General features: G+C 38.4%; 1 protein-coding gene and 1 pseudogene across 1 annotated transcript; both read left to right on the top strand.

Moving 5' to 3' along the window:
* The first annotated feature begins 2052 nt into the window (after positions 1–2052).
* Positions 2053–3009, top strand: LOC131368321 (olfactory receptor 52E4-like). The gene has a single exon (XM_058414354.1). It carries the CDS (start codon positions 2062–2064, stop codon positions 3007–3009), a length of 948 nt encoding a protein of 315 aa, XP_058270337.1. The 5' UTR covers positions 2053–2061.
* Positions 3010–12929: 9920 nt separating this feature from the next.
* LOC131367721 (olfactory receptor 52K1-like) lies at positions 12930–18427 on the top strand (annotated as a pseudogene).
* The last annotated feature ends 490 nt before the right edge of the window (positions 18428–18917 follow it).

Below are 18917 nucleotides of genomic sequence, written 5' to 3'. Positions count from 1 at the left end.
GCTGGAAAGTACAATGTAAAGCTCCAAAGAAAACCTGGATGAAGCAAGTTGAAGAAGACCTGACAAACCAAAGACTTACACCAGCAGAAGCAAAAGAAGTGGCCCTCAACAAGCAATGATAGCGGGAAATTTTATACAATGTTCAAAAGCATGTAGCACCTACAGCAGCATAATGGCTACGCGGTCAACACCGCATCCAGACATGAGCTACAGGAACATCAGTCAGAAATAAGCCAGCCTGGAGCTAGCCTATTGCTTTGTGTTAATTCTGGTGGGTTATGAAGAATAATGTATGGAGGCAGTGTCTCCTTGCATTTCAGAAGTGTGTTGAACAAAATTTTGAGTGTCTGAAACACAAGTTTTGATTAACAAACTTGAATTATAGTATGTGAATTACTAGGGGTTAAATCTATTTGCACCATTATTTACCATTGCCAAACAGGTGGACTGTTCGAACAGTTTAATCAGGCAATAAAAAACATGATTCATTAATTAGTTCATGATGATTCATGGACTTGAGATAAGTGGCTTGAGCCCCTGTTGTTTGCAGTATGAGTGGTTCTGTAAGCCTCCATTGGCTTTTCCTTATTCAGATTGCTCTTCAAGTCCATACCCTGAATAGCATAAAGCGTCTAATATGTCTATAGGCCAAAATAAAATTGAGCTCCAAATTTCTCTGTCTGACAAGGGTTCTTTGACATTACCTGGTGAGACAGCAAAGTTAACTTCCACCAGACTTAGAGGTCTGGTGAATGGATAGAATTGAAGCACTACAATTATAGCACTTCGGCCATGGTACCTGTGGTTTTGCAATGGTATCTCCCAGGAGGGAAATATTCAGTTCACCAATCATTCTACCTTCTTATCTTATGAAACAGTTTAAGCAAAACATTTCTGTTTTCTAAACCAAAAATGTTATCTAGGCTACAACTGACAAAACATTTCAATTAAATTGCCCCCTGAAATAGCCATGAGCTTCACCAAAGTACTCAAGCCCTGTGAACAAAACAAGGCCTTAATCAATGAAAGGTGTTAATCATTTATCATTTATAATCCAAAAGTAATTTTTAGCTCTTTATTTTTGCTTTTGGATCCTTTCATGTGAATTGTTCATGTGAGTCTTGAATCTTCATATCTTTATAAAATAATAAAATTTTGAAGAAAATCAGTGACAGCCCTGAGAACTGAAACCTTACTAATATTGATTTTTTTAATAGTGCAATATGCCAAATATTGCATGCAAACAGAATAGCTGTAGAATACAAGGTCAGCTGCCTGACACTTTCTGAAGGCCTAAATGGATAAGGATTTGTATTTTCATTTGTACACCAAGCATGTGCATGTATTTATTTATTTATTTATTTACTTCTTTATTTTTTGTTTGTTTATGGTATTAAGACTACTGCTCATTTTTATCCAATTCATTATTGCACCTTAGGTAGCAAAGGAAAATAAGGCCAGTGCTGAAGCATAATTTTCTTATCTTATCTTAAGGAGTTAAACAGGACTTGCTTTTCCATGTCATTCTATGACTCTGGTAAAAGCCTGTAGGAATAAAGCAGAGCCTCATGAGAACATAACATGTATATAGAGACAGAGAGTAGTGTTACGGTTTTACATGTGCCTAATTTTCAGATGTATCATGCATGGGATTTTGTCCTTTCTATTCTTCAAAATTTCTTATGATCTTTGCACAATACAGGGTATGTGAATTTGTTCATAACTTTTTTGTAAACAAATTCACTTCAAAACTGTAAAATTGTTGGATTTCTCTTTGACACAGTATTGTATGTTTGTAGAAAAACATATTCTATTCATTTGTTTATTTATTGTGACACAATCAATGAAACTGTGTCTTGCTATGTGTAGGAATAGCAATAATCATTAGATATTATATATATAGAATGGATTTGTATTATCCTTGACATATAACAGATAATACTGGCGCTGTGCTAGAATTACACTTGTTAATATTATGCCTTAAGACCTAAAATGTAATTATTGCTAGCAATCCTGCCTTAATAGTGCTGTTCAGAAAATATTGTTTTAAGACTGAGCAGCATGCAAGATTTTTCACCACAAAATACTTCATATACAACGTTTAAGCTAAATGGCTTTCTGGCCTTGGGAGGATGGAGACCCATATTATCCATACCATATTTCTTCATGTTTTTGTTGTCTACTATATCAAACTCTATTATAACTTATTTAATTGCATCTCAGAAGAGTTTACATTCTCCAATGTATGTTTTAATAGGGTTTATGAGTGTTGTTGACTTATGTTGGCCAATATTTTTTGTGCCAAGTTTGTTGTTAAATTTTTTATTTGAGTGGAATGAAATTTCTCTAGTGAACTGTTTAATACAAATGTTTTGCATTCAGATTATTGGTGGATTCCAGTCTACTACACTGGTGTGGATGGCACTAGATCGGTTCTTTGCTATATGCAGACCACTTTATTATCACAAATACATGGAACTTCAGAGCTTTCTGAAGTTTATTATTGTGCCACTTAGCAGGAATCTGTTATTAAATATTATAATGATCTCTTTGGCTGGAAAATTGAATTTCTGTGCAATAAATCAGATAGATCATTGTTTTTGTGAGCATATGGGATTGGTTCAGTTGGCATGTGGAGATACTTCTATCAACAACCTAATTGGCCTTGTATCCATTTTTCTTATACCAACAGGAGATTTTATTTTTATTACTGCATCATATATAATAATCTTTGCTTCTGTCATGAAATCAGGAAAAGCCCACTTGAAGGCTATCAATACTTGTATTACACATATTATTGTCATGACAGTTAATTTAGCATTTGCCTTGATTGCTTTTATGTCATACAGAATAAGAAATAATTTTCATCCCAATATTCGTGTCTTTCTGAGTACTATGTATGTACTATTCCCAAGCTGTTTCAATCCAATTATTTATGGAGTAAGAACAACTGAAATAAGAAAACAGTTTTTTAAATTGCTGAACAATATCAAAGTCTTACCTCAGTAAGCTGTATCATGGCCGATGCTGCGCTCTGATGTGAAGAAAGAATTTCACTGTGCCGTAATGTATATGTGACAAATAAAGGCTATTTCTTTCTATTTCTAATATACTGAAGTAGGATGGTGTAATAATTGCAGCTTTGTTTTGGTGTGCCTTTTATCTATTTTATCAAATAACTGTTGTCTGAAATGATTAAATGTCACTATGTGCATGGGATGAATTCTGAACACAAATACTGAAATTATAATGTATTACCAATAGTAAATATACAATTAAAAATGTAATATGATGATATATAATAATTGTATATTTTACAATTGTTTATGGAACAATTGTGCACAATAGATCTTTACAGTCTCTAAAAAAATAATATTTTGTATGAAATACAAATACCATATTTAATCCAAATGAAGTGATTTTAAGAAACAGTGATGAGATGGGTAGTTAGATTCTTTGGGTGCCCAGCTACCCCACCCTTTGGTTAAGAAGAGTATGCAAATCCCAGTACTATAATTTAAATCTAAACTGTTCTTCAGCGAACATAATGGTTTATGCATGTGTATAAATATTTGTATATTAAAGTCCATTTTGCTGGTTTAAAAGCCTTACTGTGTAATTTATATTACACAGAATATAACAGGAAAATACTTTGCTTTATTTTGAGGCTTGTAGAGGCTGATAAAATGCTAGGTATTTATTTGAAATATTTACAGTTAAATTACAGGGGCTGTCCAGTATTTTCTCCCAAAATAGATTATTTGAAGCTATTAAATATCCCCTCTTGATCTTTATTCATAATACTGACTAATAAGCACATGTTTTCATGAATACAATTTTCCAACCTCAGTGAAGGATGCCCTGTTCTTGGTCACTGTGGTGCACAATTTTGTAAACTATTTGCAGACAATAGCTTCAGCAGTCAGCAGATCTTTATTTAGGGTTGTTCCGAATAATTTAATTGATAAAACACAAATCAACAAACTTTGGGGTGAACAACAGCAGAAGACCACATCATGTTCAACTCAGCCAAGAACAGGAATCTACACCAGGTTACATACGTAACCAGGTTCCCTGAGAAGGGAACGAGATGCTGCATCATGGCTGACGCTATGGGAACGCTTCTATTTGGAAGTTTATCGGCTCTGGTAGGTCATGTGACGTGGAACATGCCAGCAAGACCATAAAAGGGCATCTACGTCACATTACTACAGCTTCTACTTGACTGAAGGAAGCGTGAGTGGATGCCTGGGGTGTGACTAGCGACACAGCATCTTGTTCCCTTCTCAGGGAACCGCATTACATATGTAACCTGGTGTAGTTCCCTTTCGAGGGAACTCGATGCTGTGTCATGGCTGAGGCTATGGAAACATCAATATCAACGCTGCCACACACTGGGAGATGTCTGTCCCAGAGGTTGTGAAAGAGCACAATAGGTGTAAGTCCCAAAAACCCAAATTGGGCACAGCAGATCCAGTCTCTCTTTCTCCACCAACTTGTGGGGCAGAGGGCAGAAGGCCTGCAGAAAGACTGGATGACTGGCTTATAGCAGAGCCGTGTTCAGGGTCAGAAACTCATCAGAGGCTGACTCCATTGGCTCAAAGGGCTTGGAGAAGCCCCTCCAGGACCACTTAGACATGATCTACAGGAAAGCCTCAGCCACCTGGCACTGCACAGGAGGTGAGAGACCAGAGAACAGGCACGAGCCTCACAGCAATGGTTGCCACGTATACCTCAATGTAGAGGGTGATAGGCTTTCAAAAATGCGTGTCTGCAGGAACTCTAGCACTGTACTAATAGGGCAGTGAACTAGACCCCGACGATGCTGATTACACCAGAGGTGAAAGTTCAAAATAGTCTCCACAACATCACAGAGTCTAGGAACTGGTCCCCCTAAGGGGGTGGGGGTTATAATTGGTCATGCACCTGAGAGAGGAAGCTCCTCCTGAGAGGAATCTCCCAAGGAGCACCATCCAGAAGGGAAAATAGAAAGGCACAGGGCACAGTGGGTTGACTCCTCAGAGGTGAACATAGCCACTTCTGCCTAGCCAAAAATTGCCATATGCATTCCACCACCTAGGGGTGGAAATGCCATTCCCTGGGCCTCAGCCCCTGCCTCAGCAGAAAGCCTACTTCCCAATCATGTAGTCAGGAGTGTAAAAAGCTCTCAGCAAAAGAAATCTGGACTCTACCTAGGGCCAGATCTGGTGCACCAACTTGAAAAGGGGGCGCAAACACAGAGCACCCTAATGATTGAATATGGGGACCTCCAAAGGTAGCCCCTGTGTTTCAGGAGAAAGTGTTTCAGCACTAGAAACATAGCCCCCATCTTCAGGCAATATGCCATGAGAGATAGAAGCCCTCCTAAATGCCATGGGCAGGGTGGCCATCTAGGGCTGCTCCCCAGCTTGAGAGGGGGGCATCTGTTGAAAGATTCTTGTGACAAGGACACAATGGGTTGAGGCCTAGGGACCTCATGTGGGCAAGCATGGCATCTCAATGCCTGGCTGCCATACCCCATGACACACCCTAAAAGTGGGACTCAAGGTGAGAAACCAGGGTCTGTCCACATAAGAAGGGTACGAAGCTTGTGGCACGTAACCCTTGTGACCCTGAAAAGGGTTTTAAACCCTTCAGGATTATCATCGCAAATCAGTCCTCGGACCTGATCTGCAACACAGTGACCTTGAGTGTTAACATCCCGGACTTGTATGTTTCAGCATACAATTTGGAGCACACAGGTCTAATATTGGGTGTAGCCCCAGTCCTTCTTGTTAACCAAGACATGCCAGCTCGATCTGGGAGGCGAATGCACTCTACAGTCCCTTTCTCAGATGTGAAGGAGGTTCCTCATGGAGGAATGAAGTTCGGTCTGTGATCAGCACACCCTGAAAGAAGGAGAATGGGCGGCAAACTGCCAGCCACCTAGATTTTACATGGGGTGGCTCAGGCTACAGCTCTAGCCTTCTTTTCCTGCCTCAGCAGGCAAGGCTGAGGCTGGTGGGTACTGGTCTAGCCATAGTTCCTCACTGCAGCAAAGGAAGAACAGGCCCTTAGAAGACACCAGGATGTCTAAAAGAAAGATTCTTTATTATTCTTGATTATCTCTGACAGATTGCCTCTCTGTGGCAACTAAATGCAGTCATGAAAAGGCAGATGGAAAAATGGGAGACTGCCAGCTCATAGTGGCACAGAGGGCTAAATCTGTGGTCTGGAAGAGTTCAGACCTCATGGATGAGCTCCTTTAGCAGGTCAGCTCAGTATGACTGCAAAACTGCCATTGTGTGCAGCACCGCAATGGCTTAACCTTCAGGATTGTAGGCCTTCCCTATAAGGCCGATGTGGCCCGACAGGGCCTCAGTGGGAATGCAGACTTTCTCCAAAGTCAGACAGTGCAGCCAGTGAAGGGGAGAGATAAGGATAACGTAGGATAAGGATTATTCCACAATCTCAACACCTCAGTGTATGGAAATAAATAAATGGATAAATAAATAAATAAATAAATAAATAAATAAATAAATAAAATGGAAGATGCCATGGAGGTGAAAGGTGGTATGAAGTTGGTATGAAAAGATTGTCAAGCTCATAGCAGACAACACTAACCTTTCATCATGCCAAACTAAGCTAAGCTTAGCAACAGCATGTGTGATCACCTCCAGGAGCTTTTCAAACACTACAGATTGTGGTGGTAATTCGAATGCTGTTCACTCCTTGTTGTCCACATCAGAGTCTGATGCAGATAACAATGTAACCCTATCTAGGCCAGGAGAAATTGCAAAGAGAGCTGCCGGAGCCAAGGCAAAGGTATTCACAAAGCCGTGAAACAATGACTTAATCTGGTGTGCTGCCTCAACACACACAGGACTCGAGCCACATGGCACAAGTGCTTAGCTGGAAATACAAGCAAGCGAAAGCAGAATGAGCTTAGCGACAGCGCGCAAAACTCACCAGCATGAACGCCACTGATTGCTTCACCCAAGAAGCAATTCAGTCATATACCGCTCATCATCGCCCACATTGAGAGTCTAATGATTGGGATAATTCTTTGGTTGGGAGAAATTGCAAAACGAGCTCCTGGAGCCGAAGTGGGGAAATCCAAGTTAGGAGAGAGGGAAAGAGAAAGGGGATCACCTGTCTCTTGTTCCGCCTCCACTAACTCAACCTGTGAGATCCATGATCTAAGTCAGAGTGCTGCCTCAGCAAAGACGGGACCAGAGTCACGAGGCGCAATCGCTTGGCTGAAGAAAATAGCCAAGCGAGAGTGGAGTTTACGGGGCAAAGTTTTGCAGTGCACACAGCCAGCTCCCTCAAGAGCAGCATGTGCATGCTCCACCAATAAACAAACAATGCAGAAAAAATGTGCGTTGTCCCCTGAAATGTAGCAGGGCACGGAGCACACACTTTCTGAACATGCCATCTTTCGTGATATTTTATATATATCTTCTTTTTCCCTAGTCTAGACAGACAGGACAAACAATTGACACAAACATACACAGAGCGCTTCCTGAAGACAAAAGAAGCTATAGTAATGTGATGTAGATGCCCTTTTATGGTCTTGCTGGTGCGCTCTGCTTTGTCACATGACCTACCTGAGCAGATAAATTGGTGTGATTTCACACAGAGCTTAAGACACAACTTACACATAGAAGCATTGTCATAGCATCAGCCATGATGCAGCGTTGGGTTCCCTCGAAAGGGAACTGAAGCTATTATAAACACAGACTCATTCAAACTGGACAGAAGGATTAGGCCAGTTTCAGTGTGTACATACATTTCAGTGTAAAATATGAAATTGATACTGATATTGAACTGATACTTATGTCATTAAGAGTAGTGTGCATTTAAGTGTTATTATTTGAATCTGTAATTATGAGTTTAATTATATATATGAAGTAGTGCTAGTTAAATGAAGCTATGATTCAGTAGTCATCACATAATTTTATAATACATTAGAAAGTATTATTTACTTTTTGATATCATTGAATTTTTTTTCCCTTTTGAGGGAACTTGACACTGCATCATGGCTTGACACTATAGGAAAGTCAGTATCAACTTTGCCACACACCGGTAGATGTCTGTACAGCAGGGCTGTGAGAACAGCACAGGCAACTGTGGAAACATGGCATTCGCTAGCCTTGTTGGACCTGGGACTTGGATTTTGGGCAGGGTCCAATCTAGACTATAAAGCCTGATAAAAGTATGTAGAGAGAACCAGCATGCTGCAACACAGATATCATGGAGGCGAACACCCATAGCTAGGGAATTTGGATGAGGAGGCACCTCTAGTGGAGTGAAGCCTATAGCCTAGGGGTTGTAGGAAAACATATTTTGAGGTCATTCTAAAATCTATTGTAACATACATTTCTCTTTGAATAATTATTTACATATCCCAGCTCTCATCACCAAATGGTGATCAAAGCAGATGGTTATCAGGAACGGTGAACCAGCTCACAGTTGGTGGTTGACTCAGAGAACTTCAATCTTTCAGCATCTGAGGAGTTCCTGACCCTGGAAATGGCTCTGCTATAAGCTGGTCATTCTGGCTTTTCTGCAGATGTTCTGCCCTCTGCTCCATGAGTTGGCAGAGCAAGAGAGACTGCATCTGTTGTGCCCAGTTTGAGTTCTCAGCACTTACGCCCATAGCTTGAGCACATGGTGTAAGTCCTCTCCCTTTTTGTCTGCTTTGGCGCCTGCAACAAAAGCAATCCGGTGTCCATGCAGCACCTTGTGCTGGGTAGTGGTAGGTATCTCCTAGACCTGTGAGGTACACTGTGTGGCATCATCTCTAGGGATTTTGGCTCACTGCCACAGGGGGTATCACTTTGTCCAGTACTCTGGTTAGGGGCGTTCCCCTTCAGGATATTTGTGCTGCAGGTTTGATCCTCTCTGCACATCATTATCAGGTTCTATAACCTGAACCTGGAGCCCATGTGGGAAATTTCTGAAACTTATCCTTGTCTTATACCTAATCATTAAGTACATTTGATTTTAATCAGTAAGGGATGGTTAATGCTAATTTTAATTCTAATTTTAATAATTTTGGATACTTTCTTTTAATCCTTAAGATAGATCCGAGTCAGGTTTAATCATTAAGACATGAACAAAGAGATTAGATAAATTGTTTAAATCATAGATGAAGGATAAGGATAGGATTAAGCATAAATTGGGTAATCATTAAATTCATTCAGTTATGTTTAAATATATGATGATTCTGGTAATCAGTACTTACTTTCATTGTTAATCACTGATATGTTGCCTATCTAATTAGCGTCTCTAATTTAATCTCTAATTTTGATTATTTGATAACCATCATAGTTATTTGATTATTTGGTTATCTAATAATTCTTTCACTGTTAAGCACCTGCCATAATTATTAGTCAGCGGGTAAGCTTAGGATAAATAGATAAAATTAGCATAAACCTAAATGTAGAAGTTATAGGACAAAAAAAATATATAAAATCATAAAAATAGAGATGAGCAAAACTGGCTGAATCATCGTTAGTGGGTTATTATTCTCGAACTTTCTGGCTTTGGCGTAAACATCACAAGGGCATAGGCTAGCACATCGTACCATATCACGGTGTTGGCTCCACTGAGACCGAAAAAACATGTTGACGGAGTTCAGAATCCTTGGGCTTAAATTAAAATTAAATTAAAGTAAACTGACTACTCCTAGCCTAAATAAATCAATAATAAACAAACTCAACGTAAACCAACCTAAACTGCACGCAGAGCTATTTTGCCCTTTTATTTTTACTTTATTAGCAGTATTACTTGGGTAACCTGATATAGATTAAAGATAGTGCTCGCGGCCTAAATAGTGGGAATACATAGAATGGTGTAAATGTAGATGTGATAATAAAAGTAGTGGTAAGGTCCTTAGATTTCTAATAAATGTCAGCCAGTCACCTTCAACTACACAGGAACAACCACGAATACATGGAACATGTGGGTGAATGTTGAATTAAAGGTGTAAGGGGTATAATGACATAAATGTGTTTTTTTGGGCTAAATAAGGTTTAATAGAAGTTAGATAGAACAATAATATGTGTCAATATTAAAACTTGTGACCCATAGAGTGTATGAAGGCCACAGAAAGGTGGGGCTATTTTTCAGGGGGAATAATGGGTGAACGTCAAAACAATCCATAGAAACATAGAATCCAGCAAGGTTAGGCAGCTGGGCTAAAGGGTATATATACTGGGGGATTTGTGAAGGGGGGGTACTTGACTGCATCGATTCATGAATCCGTGGATTTGAGTGCCAGTTTCGGTGATATTTTTTCTAAATAAAACCTGTTGCTTTTTCTCATCCAAGCTTGGAGGAGTACTTTATTTCTTTGTTTTTCTGCAAATTTCTTATTGGAACTACACAACTATTGGATTATATTGGTAATTGGAGAAGGCTCTAGGACCACCCTGTGGTGTCCACCTGGAGGGAGGCTCCAGGTTCCGACACCCACTCCTCGGTTCTGGGTCTTACACGGCTAATGGTGCTCTGCTCCCAGCTTTTTTGTGCCCTTTCATGACCTCAGGGACAAATATCTCCCAGCATGTGGTGTTCATACTGGCATTCCCATAGCGTCAGCCATGACACAGCATCAAGTTCCCTAGAAAGGGAAGTACACCAGGTAATCAGGTATGCAACAGGACACTGCATCACTAGCCACACTCCGGGGATCCACTCGCACTTCCTTCAGACAAGTAGAAGCTGGAGTAATTTGATGTAGATTTTCTTGCTGGTGTGCTCCGCTTCATCACATGACCTACCTGAGCTGATAAATTGGTGTGATGTTTCACTGAGCTTCAGACACAACTTCTGCAAAGAAGTGTTCCCATAGCATCAGCCATGACACAGTGTCTCATTCCCTTCTCAAGGAACTGGGTTATATATGTAACCTGGTGTAGTTTTGCAATGCTATGTCCCAAGAGGTAGTGTCTGTCACCAGAGATACTATAAAAAATTGATTCAATTCACCAATCTTTCTACCTTCTATCTTATGAATTTGTGTAAGCAAAAGCAAGCTGACTGTGTTTCAAAACATGTTTCCTAAAATTAAGAAAGTTATCTAGGCTACAACTGACAAAAATTTAATTTCCCCCTGAATAGCCATGAGCTTCACCAACATACAAAGTCACTGTCAACACAACAAGGCCTTAATCAATTTGTGTTCATTTTTATTTTCAGATTTAGATCCTTTCATATAATGTTTTCTGAGTCCTGAACCTTCATACCTTTATAAAATATGAAACTGTTTAAGAAAACCAGTAGTAGCAGCTCTGAGTGGCAGAGTTCTGGGGTATGATAAACATTCAGAAACTATATCAATCAAGATAGTGTCAAGATAGTTCGTGTTTAGTTTTTACAAAATGTTTAGGAACCAAAGTGTAATTTAGTATTACTGTTACTATTACTATTACTAATACTATCTTTTGTACCTGGCACTGGAATGCAGAAAGTGAGGAAATGCTTTACTATTAAATGAGTATTTCTCCAAATATATTAGTGTTGTTCTTCACTTCAGAATAGGAGTACAGTGGTACCTCGGTGTTCGACCTTAATTCGTTCCAAAAGTCTGGTTGAATACCGATTTGGTCGAAAACCAAATTATTTTTCCCCATAGGAAATATTGTAAAACAAATTGATCTGTTTCAACTCGATGGTTGATCTCATAACTTTCCTCTTGGCAACAATGATGCCTGATTTACCCTTTTTCTGAGACATGGCTACTGAAATTATACCACAAAAGATAGCATGGGGTTATAACACAAGCACTCACAGATGATGCTTTCAAAACAAATGACCCATGTAAACTGCTTCATCTCTATTGTCTTCTGTCTCTATTGTCTACTCCAGGGTACACTGCATAGAACCCTCAGGGGATAAATGAACATTCGTTATTCGATATTCATTGCACTGAGATCAAATTGACTCGAAAATGCGAATCGAATACCGGAAATTCGAACACAGGGGTTGTCAAAGACCGAGGTACCACTGTAATTAGAATTATGAACGCTAATATATTGCACACCAATATTGATTTGCATATAAGGGAATATTATATTCAACAAAATTATAAAACAAAAAAGGCTGAAAAATGATTAAGCTGTAAAACCTTGGCAATCTTGATTTTTTTTAAATGGTGCAATGTGCCAGATATTGCATGCAAATAGAATAGCTATGGAAAACAATGTCAGCTGCCTGACACTATCTGAAGGCCTAAATGAGGATTTATATTTGTAATTTGTACAACAACCATGTGCATTTATTTATTTATTTATTGTGGTATTGACTGCTGCTCATTTTTATCCAATTCATTATTTCACCTTAGGTAGGAAAAGAAAATAAAGTTTCCCAGTGCTGAAACATAATTTTAATCTTATCTAAAGGAGATAACCATGATTTGCTTTTCCATGTCATTCTATGATTCCTGGCAAAAGCCGTTAGGAACAAAGCAGAACCTTATGACAACATAATATGCATATAGCGTAGTGTTAATGTACCTGAAGGGCCATGAGGATCATTTTCATATGTATCATGCATGGGATTTTGCCATTTCTATTCCTTAAAAAAATCAATGTTTCTTATGATCCAATACATGTGTATTTATTCACAACTTCAAAACTGTAAAAAAAAACACAGTATTGTATATCTGTAGAAATACATATTCTATTTCTTTCTTTCTTTCTTTCTTTCTTTTAATTTATTTTTCATGACACATGTCAAACCAATGAAAATGTGTCTTCCTATGTGTAGGAATACCAATAATCATTAATCATCTACATATACACTGGATTTGTATTATCTTTGACATGTAACAGATAATACAGGTGCTGTGCTAAAATTGCCTTAAGACATAAATTGAATTTTTGCTAGCAATGCTGCCTTACTAGTGTGGTTCTGGAAATAATGTTTTGAGACTGAGCAGCATGCAAGATTTCCGACCACAAAATACTTCATACACAATTTTTAAGCTAAATGGCTTTCTGGCCTTGGGAGGATGGAGACCCATATTATCCATACCATATTTCTACATGTTTTTATTGTCCACTATATCAAACTCTATTATAATTTATTTAATCATATCTCAGAAGAGTTTACATTCTCCAGTGTATGTTTTAATAGGGTTTATGAATGTTGTTGACTTGTGTTGGCCAATATTATTTGTTCCAAGTTTGTTGCTCAACTTTTTATTTGAGTGGAATGAAATTTCTCTAGTGAACTGTTTAATATAAATCTTTTTCCTTCAGATTATCGGTGCTGACTTATTATACAAATACTTATTTCACTCAATAAAATGCAAATCAATGTATAACTTTTTTGAAATGCGTTTTTCTGGATTTTTTTGTTGTTATTATGTCTCTCACTGTTCAGATAAACCTACCATTAAAATTACAGACTGATCATTTCTTTGTCAGTGGGCAAACGTACAAAATCAGCAGGGGATCAAATGCTTTTTTCCCTCACTATATATATATATATGTATATATATATATATATATATATATATACATATATATATATACATAAATATATATATATATATATCCAGTGAGGAAAAAAAGCATTTGATCCCCTGCTGATTTTGTATATATAATATTATATACATGCATATGATGCTTTTGCCGATTGTCTTTATATTTCTCTCCTTAATAGGTTTCTAGAAAATTGAAAATGTCTCCTGAAAATAGTTTGTCTGTTCTACATTACATTAGGTTGATAAAATGCAAGGTATGTATTTGAAATATGTACATTATAGGGAATATCCTGTATTTAGTGCCAAAATAGATTATTTTATTATAACGCTATTAATTATACCCTCTTTCTCCCTATTCATGATATTGCCTAATAATTGTGTTTCAGAATCATGTCAAAACTTTTCTACCCTCAGTTACAGATGCCCTGTTCCTGGTAATCTCACTGTGATGCACAGTTTTCTCCACTTCTGTATGATAGCCTTATTATCCATGGTACATCAGATGTTTTGGAAGTTTGTGGAACTTTTTTACTCCTCTACTAATCAATACATTTTTACAGTGGAAGCCAGGGCTGGACTGGGACACAATTTCAGGCCTGGAAATCCCACACCCACCCAGGCCATCCTATGCACCCAAATAAATTTAGAAACCATACAACCTTATTTTTTCCCTCTAATAGGTTAACAATTAACCTTGAAGTAAAGCAGATCTTATATCAGATTACATGAGTCTGCACAGAGCATTATACCAAACATTTATGCCAGAAGCCCAAAGCTGCTATTTCCTATATACTTCTCATTCATAAATGTACTCTAACTGCAGAAGAGAGATTAAACAAAACTTTCAGCTTAGAAGGTCAGCAGATTGTGCAAGACTTCGCTGCTCTCAGCAACTTTATCAGTGATGTTGTCAGTGTCAAATCCAACAAGTATCTTCCTCTCAGTAGACATTAACATGAAAGCCTCAAGGTGCTCCTGATTAATTGAGGTCCTAAGTCTGTTCTTCACAAGCTTCAATGTGGAGAAGCTTCTTTCACAGGCTACTTTTGTCACAGACAATGTCAACAAAAATTTGTAGCCCAGTCCAATGACATGATAGGCATCAGTGAGAAGGTTGTATTTAGACAGCAGGATATGGCAACAGATTGCACAGTTTTTGCAAGTTGAACAAACTCTGCTCACCAACTCCAAGCCCTCATCAGCACTTGAAAGGCTGGCGTCTTCTCCTGAAAGCTCCTTCACTGTCTTTACTCTATAACTGTCCAAAGTTTAGCCTATTCCAGTGTGTTGCAAAGTTTGTCAGCTCTGCCTGCAATGTCTCCACTCTGGCACAATAATCAAAATTGATCAAAAAATTTGCTAAGCTCCACTAGAGCTGATTTTGGGAGCCCTTTTTTTGTATTTCAGCAAAAATTTTTAGGATCCATGCAGGCAAAATCTGAACACAGAGCTGCACTTGCTGTGTATCGGTGGTAGATACTATTTTGGACAGTGTCCATGATGACATTATGGACTTTGATTCTGAATTCTTGTCATTTAGCAGGGAGAAAAGTGATGCACTTGACACTACAATTCCAGGTGTGTCTGCCAACACAAGATTATATGTGTACACAAGTATATGTGAATAACACCAAACATGGACTTGTGCTGGTGCCTCTTGTGTGAGAAGTGTAGAAAATCCCTTGTTGAGCCCCATCTGTTGAGTTGCCAATGCATTTCTTAATCAATGCCAACTTTTTCCAAAATTTTCTTCAGCAAAACAACAAGATTTTCTCCAGAAGACAATTAGTTTCTCATTGATGACATCGGTCACATATATTAGTACAACAGCACATTTATTCTTAGCAGTCAAATCTTGTGTTGTATCCATTTGTAATAAATACATTCCAGCTAATCATTCTTATATATATATATATATACATATATATATATATATATATATATATATATATATACATACACTATATTGCCAAAAGTATTCGCTCACCTGCCTTGACTCGCATATGAACTTAAGTGACATCCCATTCCTAATCCATAGGGTTCAATATGACGTCGGTCCACCCTTTGCAGCTATAACAGCTTCAACTCTTCTGGGAAGGCTGTCCACAAGGTTTAGGAGTGTGTTTATGGGAATTTTTGACCATTCTTCCAGAAGCGCATTTGTGAGGTCACACACTGATGTTGGACGAGAAGGCCTGGCTCTCAGTCTCCGCTCTAATTCATCCCAAAGGTGTTCTATCGGGTTGAGGTCAGGACTCTATGCAGGCCAGTCAAGTTCCTCCACACCAGACTCTGTCATCCATGTTTTTATGGACCTTGCTTTGTGCACTGGTGCACAGTCATGTTGGAAGAGGAAGGGGCCAGCTCCAAACTGTTCCCACAAAGTTGGGAGAATGGAATTGTCCAAAATGTCTTGGTATGCTGAAGCATTCAGAGTTCCTTTCACTGGAACTAAGGGGCCAAGCCCAGCTCCTGAAAAACAACCCCACACCATAATCCCCCCTCCACCAAACTTTACACTTGGCACAATGCAGTCAGACAAGTACCGTTCTCCTGGCAACCGCCAAACCCAGACTCGTCCATCAGATTGCCAGATGGAGAAGCGCGATTCGTCACTCCAGAGAACGCGTCTCCACTGCTCTAGAGTCCAGTGGCGGCGTGCTTTACACCACTGCATCCGACGCTTTGCATTGCACTTGGTGATGTATGGCTTGGATGCAGCTGCTCGGCCATGGAAACCCATTCCATGAAGCTCTCTGCGCACTGTTCTTGAGCTAATCTGAAGGCCACATGAAGTTTGGAGGTCTGTAGCGATTGACTCTGCAGAAAGTTGGCGACCTCTTCGCACTATGCGCCTCAGCATCCGCTGACCCCGCTCCGTCAGTTTACGTGGCCTACCACTTCGTGGCTGAGTTGCTGTCGTTCCCAAACACTTCCACGTTCTTATAATACAGCTGACAGTTGACTGTGGAATATTTAGGAGCGAGGAAATTTCACGACTGGATTTGTTGCACAGGTGGCATCCTATCACAGTTCCACGCTGGAATTCACTGAGCTCCTGAGAGCGACCCATTCTTTCACAAATGTTTGTAAAAACAGTCTGCATGCCTAGGTGCTTGATTTTATACACCTGTGGCCATGGAAGTGATTGGAACACCTGATTCTGATTATTTGGATGGGTGAGCGAATACTTTTGGCAATATAGTGTATATATACATATATATATATATCTATATATATATATATATATATATAAAAGAATGATTGGGGCAATTTTTGCAACTGAGATGACTGGTTTAAGTTTCTAGTAACACTCTTCTATACACAGTGTATGAATATATATATATATATATATATATATATATATATACAGTGAAACCTTGATTTATGAGTGAATCAACATACGAGTTTTCCGAGATACGGGCCGTCACTCGGTCGAATTTTTGCTTTAAGTTACGAGCCGAGATCTGAGTTACGAGTGAACGAGCTTACCCCACCCACCACTAGGTAGGCCAGCGAGCGTTCAGTTCACGTGGTTATCTCTCCAGGTCGTGCGTTGGAGCTGTGTAATGACACTTCCTCACTCATTTTCCAAACATTTTGAAAGGGAGGAAGAAACAAACCTCCTTGGATAGGTTTTTATTGAAACGCCCTGCAAGTGAAAGTGAGGAAAGTGTGGCGAAAAAGGCAAAAGTCAGTGAAGAAGATGATTAAGTGAAGTTAAAAAAAATAAAAATAAAAAAAGTAGCAATTAAGTTTAGCGATAAAGTGTAGCATAGTGTGTAAGTTAAATTTAGCAATTAATTGTAGCATTAAGTGTGTAGCGAGTAAGTTAAGTTAAGCGATAGAGCACGAAATGAAAAACTCCGCCACCCTCCTCCGCCAATCTCCTCCACCTCTGCCAGCATCTTCGTCTGATCTTCACCGTAAATACACTTAATAAAACCAGTTTATTTCTTTACATTCTCTTATATTATGTATTTTTTTTTTATACATTATTTGTTATTTATAAAGTACATTTTTCTCATTTAAAAACACGTAACAAAAAAAAATGGTGTGGTTTTTGGGGGGCTGGAATGGATTAATAGCATTTCAATTCATTTTAATGGAGAAATTTAATTTGATATACGAGCAAATTGAGTTATGAGCTCGGTCACAGAACGAATTAAACTCGTAAGTCAAGGTATTACTGTATATATATACAATTGGTCTTATGGCAGTTGTAGACCTGTGTTTACCAATATTTTTTGTTCCAAATATGTTGCTTAATTTCTTATTCAACTGGAATGGAATTTCCCTTTTGGGCTGTTTGGTGCAAATGTTTTTCATTCATGTAGTTGGTACTTTTCAGTCTACTATACTGCTCTGGATGGCTCTGGATCGGTTCTTTGCTATATGTCGACCTCTTTATTACCACACACACATGGCAATGCCCAACTGTCTGAAGTTTATTGTTTTTCCAGTTATCAGAAATGTACTCTTAATTATGATGATTGTATCTTGGGCTGGAAAATTATCTTACTGTGTGACAAATGAGATAGATCACTGTTTTTGTGAACATATGGCATTGGTTCAGTTGGCTTGTGGAGATATTTCCATTAACAACATATTGGGGCTTTCATGCATTTTCCTTATAACAACAACTGATTTTTTTTAATCATAGTGTCATATTTAATAATACTGTTTTATGTTATAAAAACTGGCAAAGGTAGTGCAAAGGCTATTAACACTTGTATAACACATATAATTGTTATGACAGTTACTGCTACCTTTGCCTTAATTGCATTTATGTCATACAGAATAAGAAATAACTTTTCTCCCTCAAACCGTGTCTTTCTAAGCACAATGTACTTGCTTTTTCCAAGTTGTTTCAACCCAATTATTTATGGAGTACGAAACAAAGAAATAAGAGAACAATTTTTAAAATTCATGTACCAAATTGTGTCTTAATAATGTCATTAAATTATTATTTTATGGCAGTTATTTAAGGATAGTTTTTTAGTTATACATTTTTTAATACCCACTGAAAAGGTCAAGTTGCTATAGTGCTATATTATGTATTTGATATTTTGTTTACTTTACCTACAAATAAATAATCAAACAGTTTTGATAAGAAATTTTTTAAAGCACCAGATGCAGGGTCGGATGCATACACTCACACTGCATTTCTATTTACTAATCTATGTATATAGCATAATATATAATAATTGAATGTGCTGTACTTTATTCAAGAACAAAGGTGCATGGCGGTGACACAGGGCTGGGAAACACAGGGCATGAAGCATGGGGGCCTCTAGTGTATGACTGAAAAAAACAACAGCACAAATAAAATTAAATTATCATGCAGCTGAACCCTGAACATTATGGAGAAGGAATATAGCATTTTATACTGAGTTAAAGGTAAGCGTATTTAGTGTACTTTTGCTACAATTCCATTTTA

This window comes from Hemibagrus wyckioides, linkage group LG17 (genome assembly GCF_019097595.1).
Source record: "Hemibagrus wyckioides isolate EC202008001 linkage group LG17, SWU_Hwy_1.0, whole genome shotgun sequence".
NCBI lineage: Eukaryota > Metazoa > Chordata > Actinopteri > Siluriformes > Bagridae > Hemibagrus > Hemibagrus wyckioides.
This window is presented reverse-complemented; position numbering and strand designations above follow the sequence as displayed.

What these genes read in the sequence shown, in the direction of transcription:
- LOC131368321 (XM_058414354.1), top strand. Translation starts at nt 2,062, where the DNA reads ATGCAAGATTTTTCACCACAAAATACTTCATATACAACGTTTAAGCTA.